Raw genomic sequence first — 18,538 nt, forward strand, 5'->3', positions numbered from 1 at the left:
ATATTTATACCAAGTTGTTTTGTCAAGTCAATAAAAACGTAATATTCATTATGAGTATCTATTAATAATTAGAATATTACTGCATAACAATATTATTAATAATAATAAGAGATGTAATATGATTAATACTTATTAATAAAATTATTCTTATAAACTAATTATAAAATGTATAATAATTAACAATAAATCATTTATGAATAATTATTAATACTGTTGTTTTATTTCGTTATATAATTTATGCCAAGTTGTTTTGTGATCTGAAAGGTTGCAAATTTATTTTAATCTTTGTTTTGAGCAGTCTAATTGTTAAGCTACACATTCTCTTTTGAATCCAGTAAAATGTTTATAATTATCCAGAAACATACACTAAATAAATGACTTTGCCTTAGAATTACAACAATGGGTGCTATTTTCTTTAGGAGACCCTCTAAAATCGGGTTTCCGTCAAATAACCAAATATCACTCTAGCTCTGGCTTAAATCCATATCTTAGTGCATTATGATATATTATAGAAGTAATACGTACTTTCCTCCCTGTGAATGCTGCTTTATGGAGGGCCGTGTCTCCGACATTATTTGGCAAGTTGGCATCCGCTCCAGCCTGTAAGAAGCACAGATGAGCCATTGTTCTCAAAATAAACACACATATATCATACATGTATGTTATATCAAAAGCCTGCGATGATTGATACCTTCAGTAATGCCTCAACAACATCCTTATGTCCAAAGTAACTGGCCAGATGAAGAGGCGTCCAGCCATGATTTGATTTGCTCTTGCCTGACACAAAGCAATGCCATTAGAAGTACTCGAAAATATCTAGAGATATGAACGGTCAAAGGAGACCTAATGACGTGTCCTACCCTTGCAGTTGATGTCGATCTTGGCCTCCTCCTTTATCTTGGACATCAATAGCCTCTGGATACCTTCTAGGTCCCCGTTCCTGGCATCCCTGAGGAACTGCTCCTCCGGGTCCAGCTCCTCCATGGCTTTACCAAAAAAAAAAAGCGCATTATAATCATAAACCTGAGCAGTAAGTGTTAAGAAGAGCAGCAGGCCTTTGAGAAATTATATCTGGAACACCAACATTTAGAAAGTCTTCCGATACTTCAAGATGTTGTGAAATCCATTGTCATTTGCGCTAAACAACAATTATGAGGGCAAATTCTTTTAAATGACTGCCATGTGATTTCCTTGTTTAGTTTGGAGGAAAACAATGACGAGCACATGACAGCGCTTCTATGGGCAGGCATTTTCATTCAAAATAGAGCCGACATGAAGTGCAGGCTTTTGAGGAATGTTTATTTGTTTATCTATCAATCATCATTGTATTGCATTGCTTTATAGGTTTTTAGGTTACACTTTATTTTAAGGTGTCTGTGTTACAGTGTGATTATACATTTAAGTACCAAGTAATAATTAACTACCGGTACATGTAATTACTATAGGGTTAGGATGAGGGTTTGGTTTAGGGTTAGTTGCATGTAATTATGCATCATTTATAGTTATTACTTCAGTAACATGTGTAACAATGACACAAAGTGTTTCCCTGTTTTTTCACTCACAATAAAAACTACAGAGCTTTGATCATACAACTAACACATATTATTAGAAGATAGAGTGAAAATGTATTTTTATATTCATTTTATGCAAGTTAGGAATATTTAAAAAGCACATTTAATAAACAGCTTCCATAGTTCAGGTCCTGTCAGGTGTCTTGCGAGAAAGTCAAAACTGTGCGATGAAAATACTCAATTATGAGGGGGGGGGGGGGGGGGGGGGGGAAGTCTGAATTGTGGGATAAAATGTCAGTTGCTTCTATTTTATTTGTATTCAGTGTCGGAAACAAGCTTCCATAAGTATGAGCATCATATTCTTCTATCTATATCATACTATGAAGCTGATACTAAACAAAAACATATGCAAATGTATTTTTTTATCAATAAACTATCAAAAAAACAAATTGATTTTTCATACTATTTCATAAGTCAGGCTTTCCAGGGTTCAGACGTCGACGTACAACAGCCAGTGATCCAACCAAGAAAGAAAAATGTCTTGGTATGCAGATTAAAAACGTCACTTTTAACGCGATAAGCGTTGGGTAAATCATAAAGCTTTCTTTGTGTTGAATGTAGGTCAGTATAGCCTAAAGGAAAAATGGAGTATATTTATGAGCCAAACTAAACTTAAAACGATAAAACTGGGCAACCCTTATAAAAAGCATCGAAACCCGTTTTTATAGACGGACTCTTTCAGTTCACATCCGAGCAGTGGAGATCACGTCAGCAGGATGTGGTTTATCACTTGACTTCAAGAATTAGGAGAGCTGCAGGAAAAATGTATATGCAAAGCAGCGTAATAAAAACCCAAATATATTATATATTATTCAACATTCTTTGATAAGTCAGCCACTTTTTAAACATTTCAAATGTAACTTGTTCGAATTTTAAAGTAGAATACTTAAAGTAGATATAAAGGAGACTTGCCTGTTTTTGAAAGTTAACGCATGACTTGAGGTTCGAGACACGCTAACGTCCCTAATCCAGAGTCAGTCCGGAATAACAAATAAATAACGTTACATTAAAAAAAGACTTTCATAAATTGTGCTTCATCATAGATAGATTTGACAAAGCATGTGATGCACGCTTCCTGTTTGTGTAACTCACACATGTGGTTCTTTCCTAATAGTGCAAAGTTCTTTACAAGCATCTTCAACAAACATCTTACAATCTGTTGTGCAACTACACACAGAATGTGCGCGTGCCGACGCTCGCGAAATGAACGCAAACACAAACTAACATCACACGGCAGTATGTGAATGAACAGCTGACTGGCAAAACACATGATGACGATGCACTTCCGGTTTCGATGAAAAAAGTAAACAGATTCAATAAAAGTCTTAAACTACTACAACTAATAATAATAATAATAACAACAACTTAATAAATACATGAATAATTAAATAAAATAAAATTTCACAGACATACATTTTTATACGTTTATTTCTCATATCTGTCGTTCATGTCTCTTATTTTAAAAAGTCTTGCGGAAGTCTGTTGTGTCATCAGTATACAATGGAGGGATCCACAGCGGACGGCGTGTCAGCGCCTTTACCTGGACGATGTGCTTTTTATGTAGTAAAAAAGAAACGATACTGCAAGATGATTGTTGGAAGTGGGAAAACCTTCTGCGGGGAACATGCAAATGCTGTACGTTATAATGTCCATGTGATCCTGCTCTAAATGGATGTGCTTCTTCTTACCTTGCCCCCATTAAAGCTAACTTAGTTGATAAAATAAGTAACTGTTTGCATACACTTTGATGTCATTTTCATATAGGGCGAAGAGAGTGAGAAAAAACGAATCCCCTGTCCTTTGGACCCCAAACAGTAAGACTTTAACTCTTCTAAAAAGTTTGGAGAGGTTTTTGTAGTTAGAAATATAAACGTTATGTATAGTTCAGTCCAAACTGAATCAAAGAAATCATTCCAGAGCTTCAGATTTATGCATACAGAAGTATTACAGCCAGTTCGAATTTAAATACATTATTGAATAAAATATTTAATATGAATATTGACAAATATAGCAGCTGGAGTTTTGTCCCATGTCTTGGACAATGGTAGATGTATAAAACTTTTATGTTCTGTTCAACATCAAACCATCTCTCCTGTTTTAAACAGCACTGTATTTGAAGATAATTTGGCTAAACACCTGAAGAAATGTAACTCCAAGGAGAAACCAAAACCTGTACGTATGAATAAGTCCACCAACCATTATCTCTCAATATGTTATTTTTCTTACTTTTTGAATTTCACAGTTCTTGTGCTAATGACTGCTATGTTTGATTTATATATATATTAGATTTATTATGTGAAGGACATCAATGCTGGGTGTGAAAATGAAGATGAAACCATAGAAGAGGTGATCATACTGCCTATTTGAGCATATATCAAAATTACATGGCTTTAAAGAAGATATGTGCTTAATAATGATGTGTTAATGCAGATAACCATTGCTGATCGATCCAAAGAGGAACTGGATGAGTTAATAGTGAAACTCAAAACTGCATTACAAGGTATGCAGCTGTCATTTAGGTTTTAACACATGACTACTAAATCTGCTTATGTTACGCATTAATTAGATACCAAAAGACATTATGAACCAATATGAAAAATAAGAGTTGGTGGCTTTGATGTTGAAGGGTTTAATGTCATTTTAATGTAATTATGAGGGATTCTAATCTGTTTTCCTCAGGTCTAAATACCAAACTCGTGGAAAAAACACTCTCACATTCTGCTCTATATGAGCCTCTAAATGACCCAAAGAATGGAGATTCTGCTTTTAAACATCTCAAGCAACAGGTAAAGCATTCCAGAACTGACAAACTATACATACTCTATATCAACATTGGGCAACGTCAGTCCTGGAGGGCCTTGATTTTGACAGAGGGAGCAAGTCTACTCGGATTCAAAGTGATCAAAGGCTTTGGGCGCTCCATTTAAACACATTGCAAGGACAAACACATTGTTTGGACAGTAGTGGGCACTTTTGCTATGTAAGCAGTGATGTACATACGATTGAGCGAGATGGAGGGAAGTGCATAAAAAAGGGGTGATTTATGGACAGTGGCCCCTCCAGGACTGAAGTTGCCCATCTTCTCAAGTTGCTCTGTATAAATGGTCTTTATTTTCAAGCAATGATCATATTCATAATATCTAATTTACCAGGCTTCTATTCTTGGAAACATGGAGGTTTTGGAACTGCTCAGCCCAAACAGATGCTACATAGAGTTTGGGGCAGGGAAGGGGAAACTGTCCCATTGGATTCACATTGCTCTTAAAGCAGCTGAAAATGTCCATTTTTTACTTGTGGAAAGGTCCAGTACTCGCTTTAAGGTGTGGTGTCTTTTGCATGAAGCCATCCTTTCCTCAAATACAGACAAATTTTGTTCTTTCTGCTCGAAAGTGAGGTTACATTTGAATATGATGTGTTTTTAAGGTAGATGGCAAGCACAAAAATGCAGACTCGACTTTTGACAGGCTTCAGGTTGATATTCAGCACCTTGATTTACGTGAGTAAGCTTCTCAAACAGTTCCTTATGGTGTTAATATATTATAATCTACATTTTTTCTGAAATTTTCTTTGATCTTCTCATAAATAATATTTAATTTCAGGGAAAGTTCCTCTCCTGAGAGAAAAGCGACTTCCTGTTATTGGTGTTGGGAAGCACCTCTGTGGTGCAGCAACTGGTAGACTAGAATTCAATAAACTTCATAAATATTATCATGGTATCAGTCCTGCAAGATTGATGTAGTATCAACTCATCTCCACAGATCTGGCCCTTCGGTGTTTATTTGAGCACAACTGCATTGACAAAGATGATGACCCTCCGACCAAGCGTGTGAAACTTAATCATACTGAGGATGCTAGTTATGATATGAAGCCTGTTCCCTCAAGCGAAGGCAGTGAAACTGGTGAAGAGCTCATAGTGTCAGGACTGGCCATCGCTCTTTGCTGCCACCACCGTTGCGACTGGAGACACTACGTGGGAAAAGAGTTCTTCAGGCAGAAAGGTCTTGGACCAGAAGAGTTTGCTGCTTTCCAGCGCATGTCGAGCTGGGCCACTTGCGGGATGAGAAAATTCAGCTCCAAGATAATAGACAAAACAGGCGAAGAGGAAGAACATGAGATGAGCGAGGAAGCTGTGCCAGACACCCTCAACGGGTGAGTTTTCTGCTGATCGACCAATAAGTATTATGTCAAGTTCTTGATTTCATTTGTAAACGTTCTTTCTTGCAGTTTGATGTCAGTTGAAGATCGGGAACAGATTGGGCGGCTTTGTAAGCACCTGATTGACCATGGAAGAGTGTATTACCTCCAGCAAAAAGGCTTTAAAACCAGTCTGAGATACTACACAAGCAGAGATGTGTCATTGGAGAATGTGTTACTAACTGCCATTCCCACAGCCAATCAGAACAGAGATGAATCTAAACCGCCTTCTTAAGACAAACAAGCAAGTGCAGGAAACATATGCTTCATTTTATTTGATCAATGTTTATGGATTTTTTTATTTTAGTTCATCCACAAACGTATATGACATACTTGCAGGAAGAAGCAACTCCAACAAATGACAGGCAACAAAACATTTAAAAGAAAGAAGCGCTCTTCACAGGACTTGGGGGAGACAATACTTGACATGATGGACCGGAAGATCAGTCCAAAAGGCAGATGAGCAGACAGAAGCCAGCATGCAAGTCACAAAGACGATGCTGTCTCTGACACGCTGTCCAGCGTCACATTTAGCAGTGACGTGAAAGTTTGGGATCCTGCAATAGACATGTAACGCAAAAGTTGTTGATTAATTCCAGTTCTGTTTTATTTATGTAATATTTTATAATAAAGTTCTGCTACAAGTTTGCACACAATCAAGGGCGTAGATTTGGTTTGAACATTGGGGGGGTTTTCATGTGATCATGGTATAAATATTGGGGGGGTTGTAATGCATAGATTTAAATATTGGGGGGGGGGGTTATCTCCCCCCCAACCCCCTCACAAATTACGCCCCTGCACACAATACATATTGATTATGGCATAACCTCTTTTCCGGGCTTCTTGGATGTAGTAGTGCATGAACTCGCAACCAAACATCTCCCTGTCATTCTCTTCCTCGTCTACATCCTCTTTTAAATCAGGAAGCGTCACCTCATACGTCAAAGGATTGTCTCGGAAATTCACAAACCTGCAGAATAAGCATTTTAAGCTGTACTCATAATAATTTGTAAATATGCAGACACGAATGCATTGCCAATGCGTTACAATTCAGTCCTCAAAGAATTTGCATTCACATATTTGGGTAAAATGTTCAGGGCTTTAGTCGTTCCTATAGAATCACTGTTTTGCCTTTGTGAAGCTTTTTATTGGTTTCCAATAACGTTCTACAAATTAAGCAAAATATTTGTGCTTACCCGAGGTTACTCATGCCCTCCATAAGTGAAGGAATGTCTCGTAGTTTATTTTTGCTCAGAACTAGTGTGTTCAGGCTTTGCATGCGACTGATGTTGTCTGGCAGGTACTCTAGTTCATTTCTCGGGAGCCACAGGGTGTGAAGTTTCTCCATTCTAGAGTTAAAACGTGACATAAAGGTCATCAGATACATTCCAAAGTCTTGGTTTTATTAGTCATTGATGGAGCAAATAGTATTTTACCTGTGAATATCGTCTGGCAAACTCTCCAAAATGTTGCTGCCCATGTCTAGCCACTCAAGAGAAGGAAGGTTGACCACGCAATCTGGAATGGTGGTGAAGTGGTTCATGGAGAGGTCCAAGTGATACAGCTTCTTAAGATTGCTAAGCTAAGGAAATTCAGATTAAAGTAAAAACAGGGGATGGGTTTATATTGGGATATATAGACAAAATATGCAGTGTATAGGCATTCAGTGTTATTAATACTTGGGTGGGCAGCTCATCCAGATCTCGATTCATTGCAAGTTCCAGTTTCTCCAGATTTTCACAACAACCAAGTTCTTCTGGTACGTAGCTCACTCTGTTATAGCTCAACAACAGCTCTCTTAACCGAGTTAGTTTGCCTGTTGGTTATAAGAACATATCTGAGAGTTACTTTACCTAAAGAAATTCATCAAAGTTTGTTCAGATTCCACCTATTTTTTTACTGACCAATCTCTCTGGGAATCTCTGTGACTGAATTACGGGATAAGTCCAAGACAATGAGACTCTCAAAGCTCGAGATGAACCGTGGGATTCTTTGAAGTCCTGTTCGGTGTAACTGCCATTCTTGAATCTGGGAGAGTTGGACCAGAGCTGGAGGAAGAGTCTGCAGAAAGGTTCCAAGAGTGAGAACCAAACAATTAATCAATTTTTTGTTTAAATAAAGATGTTATTTATCTGCAAATATCTGGGCAGTAGTATTCTCCTTTTAAAAGTATTAACTCTTTCAGAATTTGTGCTCTAATCTAATCCTGCTCCTTGGGAGCCATTATCCTGTAGAGTTTATGCTGCATTCCAGACAGCTTGGAATTTAGATTTTTCCCACCTCGTATTTGGAAATAACGTCTTGTAATGCCACTCGACGTAGAGCATATTCGACCTGTGATCTCAGGGCAGATTGATCAACCCTGACCTCAGCGAGGCGAGTCATTTGATGTCACTTCTACGATGGCGGCAAGTCCTGCTTCTAATGAGCAAAGCGTCAAGCTACCTTATATCAAATGTAATACACTTTATAACATTAGACATTATGTTTATATGATACCTGTTTTTTTTTTTGTTACTTTTCGTCAGCTGTTTTTAAAGCAAATGGCAGCATTTTGATATTTTTCTGTTCAAAATGCTCTATTTGTGTCATGGAGACATCATGTGGTCAACATGGGAAGTGACGTGTGATGGACTGGAACTCACTCTGAAGTGGGACATTTCAATTGGGATATTTCCACATCTAATCTTGTCTCAAATGTGGCATTAGCTACAACCCCAAACACTTGAACCACTTAGGTCTTTAAAATTATTAGATATTTCCAGGCAGGATATCTTGGCCCTCTAGAAGCAGGATTTGGCACCCTATCCCAAAGTCCTGTCCCAAACCGCACCCTTAGCCCTTGCAGTCGACTACTGGCAGCTCCAACCTTAAACACCTGAACCAACTATTCAATGTCTTCAGGATTACTAGAAACCTCCAAGCAGATTGAAGGCAACCTCTGCACTGCAGTAATGTGACCCTCCAGTAGCAGGATATGACACACCTGCGAGTGTAAGCCTCAGGAGCGCAAGTCCTTTGTCCGCCCCTTTGGAACAACAACTATTAAATCACCCATTATATGATTTATATGCCTTAAATCACCCATCTCTCTAGATAACAGCATTGTTTACTGACTTCTAATATGGTAGTGAGCTCAAACTCACAAAGAACAAATAACATAGAGCCTTACCGTCCACTCCTCCTTTTCAATCCGAAAGATGACACGTCCTTCCTCAGTCACAACTTTTTCCTTTAGCTTGGCCAGAGTGATACGATCCTCCCAGGCACCTGTTAACCTATGCCAAAGATTTTAAACTATTAAAAAAACATTCTTTGTACTAATCCAATGTTAATTGCAGTTTTGGGATACAAAAGCACAGTCTGTGAAGTGGTTCTCAACTGGTTTTGCTTCAGGACCCAGATTTTACATTTTACATTGGACATAGTGTCGACATCGACCCAACGCAGTACCAAACCCGAAAATCACATTTATTGTCTGGATCTTTTACCTTACATAGTTTAGCTCATGGTTTTTGAGGCTAAGGTCCTGTCATGCAACTTTTCCAATTTGGCAACTTGCCATCTGCCTAATGTGACTATCTTCTAAGTAACAGGAGAACCATATTTCGATTGTACACTTGACCTTTGATGATTAAAAGTATTTTGTTATCCTAACTTTTCATGATTTTATGGTTATTATTTGTATTTAGAGACCTGCAACCCTTTTTTAGGTCATGACCTACTAAGAACCATTATGATTCCCATGGGATACTTGACAGTAGTGCACTGCACGTACCTACCCACTGCTCTCCTGTCTCTCTGTTCGCTATCCTTCTTCAGTTCATCTTTGCTTTTTTTTATCCGGGTTTCCCACAGAGCCTTGACGGAGTTCACTGTCCCACAGCACACCGTGAGCCCCGTCATGATGATGCAGAGCCCCAAATATCACTTCATACACACATTTTGCAAGCTAAGGCAGCAGATAAAACATTTTACTGGCCAGAAAAAGTATATGCACTGCAAAACTATTAACATTTGGGTTTAATATGATAGGACACATTTGAATTAGTATTGTGGATATCACAAGCTGACTGACATTAAAGCAACTTTGAGAAACCAAAGTGTAGTGCTTACCACTCTCATTTGGTCATATTGTCCTTCCAGCTCACCATGTTTGTAATAAGTTAGCGCCCATTTGATATGTAGAAGTTTAGTTCCCAATGCTGCATCAATAGTATAAGTCCTCTGACAATTCCAATAAGTTTGATCTGTGTTGAAAGAATTGATTTTGAAGTAATTATTCCTCTGTGATTGTGGTCTTCCCTCTTGAAGCTTAACTCTGACCACTGTGTCTATATTTAACCGGAGACAACACTGGGAATAGTGTGGTCACATGTTAAAGTTGGCACAAGAGCAGCTGTCTGCTTTTACATACTTTACCGCACCAGACGTGCTTACAAGAATAGCACCATTAACCTGATTAACAATGTTTCAAAACAACGCTGTTAGGCATAGGCCATATATTTGCAAATTATGATTGCTGCTAGTCGAATGTTTATAGTTAAAATATTTTAATTTCCTGAGTATATCATGCAGTTATTAGCACACCATAAATGTGAAATATTCATCCTGTTTTGTTGCAGTCAAACACGCTGTTTTGCAAGCATTTGACAACAAATTGTGCCTTTTCTATACTATTTTTAACAGAGAAAGTATATATATATATATATATATAAAAACAATGGCAAACAACAAATTTATTTACTGCATGTTTATAATTTTTTATATATATATTTAACATATTAGATACATTAGCAGATAGTATTAGCAATGCGAGACATAAATACTGGCAGAATTAATTCCAAAAATCTTGATTTAACATATTATTATTTAAAATTAACAGAATATTTGGACATCATCATTTCAATCAATTAATCAAAATCCAAATCAATAAAATGAACGAATAAAAGATTATTTGTTCTGTAATATGCACACTTGGAGTCATTTTTTCATGCAATTATTCAGCAAGCATGCATTAAAATTTATGAAAAGTGACAGGCATTTAGAAGAGAAAATATTTGTATTCCAAATAAATGTCCTTTTGAACTTTCTATCAAATAATCCTTAATTCTTTTTATTATGTTTTCCGCGAAAATATCAGCACAACTGTTTTCGACATTGACAATAAGTGTTTCTTGAGAATCAAATCAGCATATTAGAATGATTTCTGAAGGATCAGGTGACACTGAAGAATGAAATAGGCTACAGTGCTGTCAAATCGAGTAGCCTAAAAGTTCGTAAATATATAGGCTAGCCTAATATTTGTATGTGTATGGTAGCCTATAGGCTACGTGTGCGTGTGTGTGTGTGTGTACACATATGTTAGATGCGATCATGCGATTAATCGATTTGACAGCAAGTGACATTTGAATAATTATGCCAGCCTACTCTTTATACACTGCAAACAAAACGCAAAGCGCAAATAAGGATCTGTTTTTATAGATATATTCAGTGAATGTGTCTGCAGAGGGACTCCAGACGGCTCTACTGGAGCAGTTCACCGCCGAGTCCTTCAGCTGCCCGATGGCCACATAACAGACCAGCTTATATCGATCATACAGCAGCTTCTTTACAGCCGTTTTAATGCAGTCAGACAGTTCCCTGGAGACGACCGCGCATGCGCAGCTGTACTCCACAGTCTCGAGTCTTTCATCAACAATGCGCTTGATTATTTCACGTGCTCGGTCAGTGGAGAAGCGTCTCTCTGGGGTGGTCTGGTAGTGGATGAGCTGCTCGTCTCTGTCTGATGGCAACGTTTGGTTTCTCGGTTCCTTCTTCGTCGTCCAGGTTGAGATGCGTCTCCTCTGGATGGGGATCAGTGATGATTGAGGGTTTTCCTTTGATGTTTTCCTTCTGAGGGAGCTTTTGCTTTTCTCCTGGGGTCCCTTCGGTTTCTCTTCTTTCTTTTGTAATTGGATATAAAAACATTGTTACTGTCATTTGTCATATGAAAAGTCAACTTTCTTTCTTTTTCTTATGCTTTATTGATTTGATCGAAAATGTTATTACAATTTTAAATAACCGTTTTCTATTTTAATATATTTTAAAATGTAATTTATTCCGGTGATCAATGCTGTATTTTTTGCATAATTACACCAGTCAGTGTCACATGATCCTTCAGAAATCATTATATATATATGTGAAATATAAATATTTTCTATATTATTTTTTATATATTAAATACAAAAAAATACAAAAAACATGCATATTACAGCATAAATAAGTGTGTTAATTTGATTGATTTTAATCAAATAAAAAAACAGATGATGTCAGATTCTGGTAATTTAAAATAACCCCAAAAAACATGCTAAATTTATGTTTTTATACTAATTATGGCAATATTTATGGCCTTATTGGGCTAATACTATCTTCTAATGTGTCTACCAGTATTGATTGCTTAAAATCAATTTATTCAAATTAAATAAAGAGTTTTCTACAAATTAATTTGCACCAAAACTAGTTTTGTTACATGTAAGTTAAGTTAAATGTAAGTTACATTTAATTTATTCTTTGATCAGTTTTAGTACAATAGTAAACCTAGAATACAATTAATCCTGTTACATTAAAATATCTAAGAAAATCTTTCAGATATGTAAAAAAGCCTTACCTGCATGTTCTTTCAGTAACAGATGCTCAGCTTAAAACTCTTTAGTTTGTGTTGGGCTTTAAACTGTGAGCTGAGAATGAGACACAGGCTCCGCCCCCTACTGATATACACTGTTTGACTTGTCTAACGATCATAAATCCTACAAGATTTACTTGCTGTGCTCATTCCAGCTCCTGGAGTTCACCATGTATGAGATGGAATAATAAAACACTGAGTGGAGTATAAAGTCTCTCAAATGTATAATTTATTAAAACACTTTCCTTCGAAATTCACACACATAAAGATCTCTCAAGGAAACTCCCATTATTTATTAATGGCAGAACATTATGCTCCAACAAGAATCGTCACACCAGAGAAGATGAGAGGACGTATCAGTACAGATTCCCCACGGCTATAGTTTGAATCACATACTTCCATTGTTCTTTGAAAACAATGACTGGAAAGAAAAGCAGCAGTGAAAAAACGTGAATCAATAATGTCCTAGACAAGAAATTATATTTTGCATCAAGAAAAGTCAATATTTTAAAATGACGCAATAATAATAATAATTCTAGAAATGTCATTTCTTTTGATTTTGAGGTGACATTTTCATGAGATTATTATTTTTTAGAGATGTTACCCACTAACAAATAATCACTACTGTTCATCGCTGATATTAAAAAGCCCTGTGCAACACCATTGGTGGCATTACAGTATATAGAAAGTTCATTTACAAAAAAAGATCATGGGTGAGTTTTCATATTGCTACATTAAGTTCATACTTTCTAACATTCAACAAAGCGTTCTGGTAGATGTAACATCTTTAGTCAGTAAGGCAACAAGAGGAGAGAACCACAAGAAAAACAACAAAACACCAGTTAGCTACTAGCTTCATGACATTGTTGAAATGTTCTTTATGTGCAACAGTCATGATAGAAACCAATGGCTCAAATAGCTCAGTGCCCCAGTAACGAAAAAACCTTTAGTGTCGGTATACGGAGTCATATGTCTAGATGTGCTTGGAAAAAAATGTGCTTTCTATTTTAGATCCAGGACCATGGTGGCGGGGTTTTCCAGGTACGATCTCCACATGTTGGAGAAACGACACATGGTGGCTCCGTCGATGATTCGGTGGTCGGCGGACCAGCTCACGTTCATGATGTGTGCTTTCACTACCTCGTCCTTGTGGTTGAACCGGGGCAGCACCTGAGGAGAACGCAAAAAAGATAATGCCACCTTTAAATCAGGCTCTATTCTAAAACCTAGTGTGCTGCCTTGGTGCCTACTGCCTACTTAGGCAGCATACTAACTTACTTAGGCAGCAGTTCTCTCTCTCTCTCTCTCTCTCTCTCTCTCTATATATATATATATATATATATATATGTAGGTCATACAAATTGCGCTGTTCACAATTGATTTCAACTGAGTTTAATGTTAGCATGTTGCTAAGCTAACTGCGCAATACTGTAGCAAGCGTTAAAATGCATAACGCACATAAATATATATTTTTAAATCATGTAGATTTAACTACACATTAATCTTTTTCTGTACTGAGTGAATCATTTCGTCATATTGGCTTTGTTGGCCACTGACCTTGTCGCAATGGATTATGGGATTGGCCAAGCGTACATGTGATTCTGCCACAGATCTTGGCCAAAAATTATGTATATCTTAGATGGCAACATCTGCTTCTGTTGCCTAAATAGGGAACTCACTTGTTTTGGAACAGAGCCGTAGAAGCTTGTTTGCGCCACTGATTAAAAAAAGGTAGTTGCGATTCTTTTAATCATAAACTTGCAATTTTTTCTATAAAAGTCAGTATTTTTTCCTCAGAATTGGACTTTATAACTCGCAACTGTGGGTTTATATCTCACAATTCTAAGGAAAGTCGTTAGAATTCTGAGATATTACCTTGCAATTGCAAGTTTATATCTCGCAATTCTGAGAGGAAAAAGTTGTTACAAAACATTTTAGATTGAATCGAAAAAGTTATAATGCTAGTATGAAAAGTGCATACCTAAGGATGTAATTATTGCTTATGATGGATACTTCGCAAAGTTTTCCAACGTATTAAGCATTGATTTGCACTAATCCTAATCTCACAAATTACATAGGCCAAATTATATGTAAATTGGAGTTTTAGCGTGAAACTTTACACACCTGGATCTTCCCAAGAGCACCGATAGCAACCTCTGGCGGTAATATGACCGGCTTTGCGTAGGTTCCTCCAATCTGTCCGGAACCAATCAACATCAAAGTTAATGTAACATCATTTCCATGCATAGCTACGGAATTAGCACTATATTACAGAAGCGAGTGAAGCTCTTCCTGCAACCCTCAACTTACCGATCCAATGTTTGAGAGCGTGAAAGTTCCCCCCGTGAGGTCGACAGTCCCCAACTGTCCCGACGTTCCCAACGTCTGCAGGCGGTTGAGCTCCACCGCGAGTTCGAAGACGCTGAGCATCTGTACGTTCTTTACATTGGGAACCAGAAGACCTTGATTGGTGTCCATCGCCAGTCCGATATTATGAGCAGCCTGGAGGAGTAAGACCAGTGGTCAATGATCTACCTCGATTTAACCCAAAATATCGTTTATTTAGATGGAAACATTACCTTATAGGTGATATTTGTGCAGTTTTCATCCAAAGACGAGTTAAGAATGGGAAAATGGAGGAGACTGAGAGACGCTGCCTGTTTATGAAGAAAATACAGATATCAAAAGCTGGTTTGAATGAGGTTCCACCCCCCATAAATCGCTTTCATACCTTGATGAAGAACGGCATGTAGCTGAGCTTCACTCCTCGTGACTCAGCCAGGCCCTTCAGCTCGGAGCGCAACCGGACCAACTGGCTCAGATCCACTTCGTCTTTGTAACCGAAGTGAGGGATCTTCAGGGCTGCTGACATTATCCTAACCATCGCCTTCTGAAAGCCTTTGAAATTTATTTTAATTTTAATTTTTTTATATTTAAGCGAATAAAACAATCCACCAATCAAAACAGCCAAGCAAACAAACCTTTTATGGGTTCAGTGCGGTCTTTGCCTGTAAATACAGGTTTAGGGATCACAGGAGTAGGTACACTAGGAGTCGTCTTCTCTCTGGGTTTCGCAGCTGGAGTTGAAGGTGCTACAGACGCGGGAGGGGGAGGACAAATCTCCTGGAAGGGCGATGGGGGTAAGATGGCCCCTGTCTGTCTGGCTATGAAGTTCAGGATGTCTTCTTTGAGAATGCGCCCGTCTTTTCCAGTGCCGACGATTTCGCTTAGTTTGATCTGTGAGGATTTTTGAGTCAGAAATCCTTTATTTTGTTACAGAGAAACGGCTCAAAGATCCTTAGTAGTTCCTGTTTGATACTTCACCCTGCCCCCCTTTTTGTGGCCATAGTAACAACACTAATTTCTCCAACTATGTGACGCTGACAGGCTAGCCACTTTTCTAGTTACATCTCATGACCTTGATTTATTGGGTTACTGCACTGCCTAGCAACTTCCCATCTCGTGGAAGAGTTTATGACCCCTGATGACAAAGGCTAAAGTCAACCCCCCACCGATGCTGACGCCATGCTCAGTTTGATTTCTGCATGTATCTCTGTGACTTACTGATAACATACTAATTACAATAGTTTAAATGACCCCATAACGCTCCAGGTAAAATGGATTATTCAGGAACAAATAATCTAGCACAGGACTTAATTTTATACCTCAGGGTTTGATTTATTTACTTAAATACATGAATATATTTTTACTTTCCTACACACACATAAAAAAATACACGCACCCACACACACACACACACACACACACACATAAATAAATATATGCACACACACACAATCAGAACTCAGAAACACATATGAAAAAAGCTGTGGTTTTGGGGCAAGATAAACAAATATATATTTTTGTATATAATTCTATGTGATGTATTCAGTGTATTGTTAACTAAAACAAAAATTATTAAAAAAATATTTGCATTGATTAAAACAAAGCTGAAGTAGAATAAACTACAAATATTAGTTTTAAAGTTAACAAACTAACCTGCAAGATAAACATACATCTTTTTTTAATATATAATTTTTTTTTATATTTTACCTTCATAATGTGATGTATTTCTGAGTTAAACAGAATATTCAAAAGGAAAAATTGGTGAACGAATAATTGTAAAAAATATATTTGTTCACCAATATGTCTTTTGAATATTCTGCACACACACATGTGTGTGTGTGTGTGTTTTTAGTGCAAGAAAAATCCAAACCGTACAGTATTCTCCATTGCTAAACGTCTGACGGCAGGGGTGGCCTGAGTCTTGAGACCTTTGATCTCCTGGTGTGTGTGTTCCTCATGGGACATGGCTGGCGTCTCCACCACATCCTCCTGAGGACCTTCCACTGCAAATGCCAATGAAAAACTAAATAACTCAAAACTAAAGAAATAAACTAAACTAAAAAAATACCATCAATACTTACCCTGACCATCGTCCGTTTCGATGTCAACGAGTGGTGTGCCCACAAGGGCAATGGAATCGACATCATAATAGAGTTTTCGAATGATTCCATCATAACGGCTGGTGATGGTGACGGATGCTTTGTCACTCTGGACTTCACAGATGCTGTCGAACTGAGAGACTTTGTCGCCCTCTTTAACATACCTGATGACGATAGACAGATAATAGCGACCTCTACTGGCAGATACTTGTATGTGTCAAAAAAACAACAACAACAATGACTTACCATTCTTTAACAGTGACCTCCATAATTCCCTCCCCAATATCGGAGAGCTTGAACGGCATAACTGGCCTCGCTGCAACTGCAATAAGCAGCATAAAGGGATTATGAATACATTTAGCTAATTGGGAACCCACATACGTTCATAACGAACGTTAAAACTCACCATAGCTAGTGCGAAAGAACCGTTGCTGTTGTCCAGCAATGAGGGAATATGAGTGGGGATGGTATACAAGGCAAGCCGACTGGACCTTCGAGCAGCAGCGCTTGTGCAGGCGTAAAGAGACCTGAAATACACGACAGAGCAAAAACAGTCAGTTTTCCAATGTTTGTGACATTAAATCTCAATGGCGCTGCATGATATATATTATGCCATGCTAAACAGGAAAACAAAAATCAAAGCCAGAAAGCCCAAATGTTTAAACCCACTGCTTCAAATTATTATTACATATATAGAAAAAAATATATGTGCATGTGAAATGTACATGCGATTATCTCACGAAAAAAGCTGATTGCAATAATTTAATTCAAAATTGTCTCTTCTGCTCACCAAGGCTGCATTTATTTGATCAAAATACAGTAAAAACAGCTAAATTGCGAAATATGATACATTTTCAAATAACTGTTTTGTACTGGGATATTTTAAAGTGTAATTTATTCATGTGAAGGCAAAGTTAATTTTTTTTAAAATTGCATTAACATTGGTGCTTTTACTGTAGTTGTGATCAAATGCAGCCTTGGTGAACAAAACTTCTTTCAAAAACATGAAAACAAATCTATTTTATTCCAAACCTTTGAACTGTAGTGTCTGTGTGTATATAATTATTAATTTATAACATTATTTAAAACACATATCTATAAAGAGGCGATAATACCTCTTTCAAAAAAACTTTAAAAAAAGTTATTCCACACTTTTGTCAGGTAATGCGTATATACACACTATACACATATACTTTAATACATATTAATAATATTAACATAGAGTTAATGTTTTATGTAAACATTTACGTATTGGTAAGTATCCACACAGTTCTTCTGCTTCAGCTGTTGATAGCTGCAGGCTGCTAGTTCCTCTGACTCTTCAGTTTGTACTCGCTTACAGACGCTGATTTGCGCCTAAACGGCATCTAAAATCACCTGTTGACTTTAAAAGTCATTGCAACTGTAAAATGCATGTAAGATAAAAGATAAAAACATACCAGGCGTCTCATTAAAGCGAATGGAGCCCGCACAGTGATGACGGCCGCCATGTTTCCCAACCGATTTTGGTCTAACCGGAAATTGCGTCACACTCACGCCCCGCTCCACTGCCCAATCAGAGAGCTTTTAGGCCAAGGGCAAATATTTCAGAGAATATTTTTGATATAAAGACAAACTTTGAATAGAACAGTTAAATAAAATAATAGAAAAAATTAATAGTTCAA

At 37.4% G+C, this 18,538-nt stretch overlaps 4 protein-coding genes across 7 annotated transcripts in view; 1 reads left to right on the forward strand and 3 right to left on the reverse strand.

The window, feature by feature from the left end:
• The window catches only part of osbpl1a (oxysterol binding protein-like 1A), a 16,570-nt gene extending 13,709 nt beyond the window's left edge, over positions 1 to 2,861 (reverse strand). The window contains exons 1-5 of one of the 2 annotated variants that reach the window (XM_079592288.1): positions 2,664 to 2,809; positions 2,484 to 2,534; positions 861 to 986; positions 692 to 777; positions 526 to 600 (exon numbers count right to left, since the gene is read on the reverse strand). In XM_079592288.1, the coding sequence (XP_079448414.1) occupies positions 526 to 600; positions 692 to 777; positions 861 to 984 (285 nt within the window). In that variant the 5' untranslated portion in view covers positions 985 to 986; positions 2,484 to 2,534; positions 2,664 to 2,809. Of the gene's footprint in view, positions 1 to 525; positions 601 to 691; positions 778 to 860; positions 987 to 2,483 lie in introns of both variants that reach the window. The other variant, XM_079592287.1, reaches the window with a different exon arrangement.
• A 193-nt stretch (positions 2,862 to 3,054) lies between these two features.
• trmt13 (tRNA methyltransferase 13 homolog) lies at positions 3,055 to 6,419 on the forward strand. 2 transcript variants are annotated; one of them, XM_079592815.1, is made up of 12 exons: positions 3,059 to 3,206; positions 3,336 to 3,385; positions 3,677 to 3,743; positions 3,858 to 3,917; positions 4,002 to 4,071; positions 4,251 to 4,357; positions 4,724 to 4,891; positions 4,995 to 5,067; positions 5,171 to 5,245; positions 5,330 to 5,720; positions 5,796 to 6,009; positions 6,105 to 6,419. In XM_079592815.1, exons 1-11 carry the CDS (start codon positions 3,072 to 3,074, stop codon positions 5,998 to 6,000), a joined length of 1,401 nt encoding a protein of 466 aa, XP_079448941.1. In that variant the 5' UTR covers positions 3,059 to 3,071; the 3' UTR covers positions 6,001 to 6,009; positions 6,105 to 6,419. The 2 variants fall into 2 exon arrangements, with proteins under 2 accessions (XP_079448940.1, XP_079448941.1); XM_079592814.1 differs by lacking the exon at positions 6,105 to 6,419 and having other exon boundaries at positions 3,055 to 3,206; positions 5,796 to 6,008.
• Positions 6,016 to 10,117, reverse strand: lrrc39 (leucine rich repeat containing 39). 2 transcript variants are annotated; one of them, XM_079592816.1, is made up of 9 exons: positions 9,882 to 10,117; positions 9,544 to 9,717; positions 8,938 to 9,043; positions 7,670 to 7,826; positions 7,445 to 7,581; positions 7,202 to 7,347; positions 6,962 to 7,114; positions 6,593 to 6,735; positions 6,016 to 6,322 (listed from the first exon to the last, which is right to left on the reverse strand). In XM_079592816.1, exons 2-9 carry the CDS (start codon positions 9,669 to 9,671, stop codon positions 6,252 to 6,254), a joined length of 1,041 nt encoding a protein of 346 aa, XP_079448942.1. In that variant the 5' UTR covers positions 9,672 to 9,717; positions 9,882 to 10,117; the 3' UTR covers positions 6,016 to 6,251. The 2 variants fall into 2 exon arrangements, with proteins under 2 accessions (XP_079448942.1, XP_079448943.1); XM_079592817.1 differs by having other exon boundaries at positions 6,184 to 6,322; positions 9,544 to 9,695; positions 9,882 to 10,094.
• Positions 10,118 to 12,636: 2,519 nt separating this feature from the next.
• On the reverse strand, positions 12,637 to 18,433 carry dbt (dihydrolipoamide branched chain transacylase E2). Its single transcript, XM_079592905.1, has 11 exons — positions 18,314 to 18,433; positions 17,281 to 17,401; positions 17,121 to 17,196; positions 16,857 to 17,038; positions 16,651 to 16,778; positions 15,411 to 15,666; positions 15,161 to 15,327; positions 15,009 to 15,086; positions 14,740 to 14,931; positions 14,554 to 14,625; positions 12,637 to 13,599 (listed from the first exon to the last, which is right to left on the reverse strand). Exons 1-11 carry the CDS (start codon positions 18,362 to 18,364, stop codon positions 13,432 to 13,434), a joined length of 1,491 nt encoding a protein of 496 aa, XP_079449031.1. The 5' UTR covers positions 18,365 to 18,433; the 3' UTR covers positions 12,637 to 13,431.
• Between the last annotated feature and the right edge of the window lie 105 nt (positions 18,434 to 18,538).

The sequence above is a fragment of the Phoxinus phoxinus genome (genome assembly GCF_949152265.1).
Source record: "Phoxinus phoxinus genome assembly, chromosome: 20".
NCBI classification, from domain to species: Eukaryota; Metazoa; Chordata; class Actinopteri; order Cypriniformes; family Leuciscidae; genus Phoxinus; species Phoxinus phoxinus.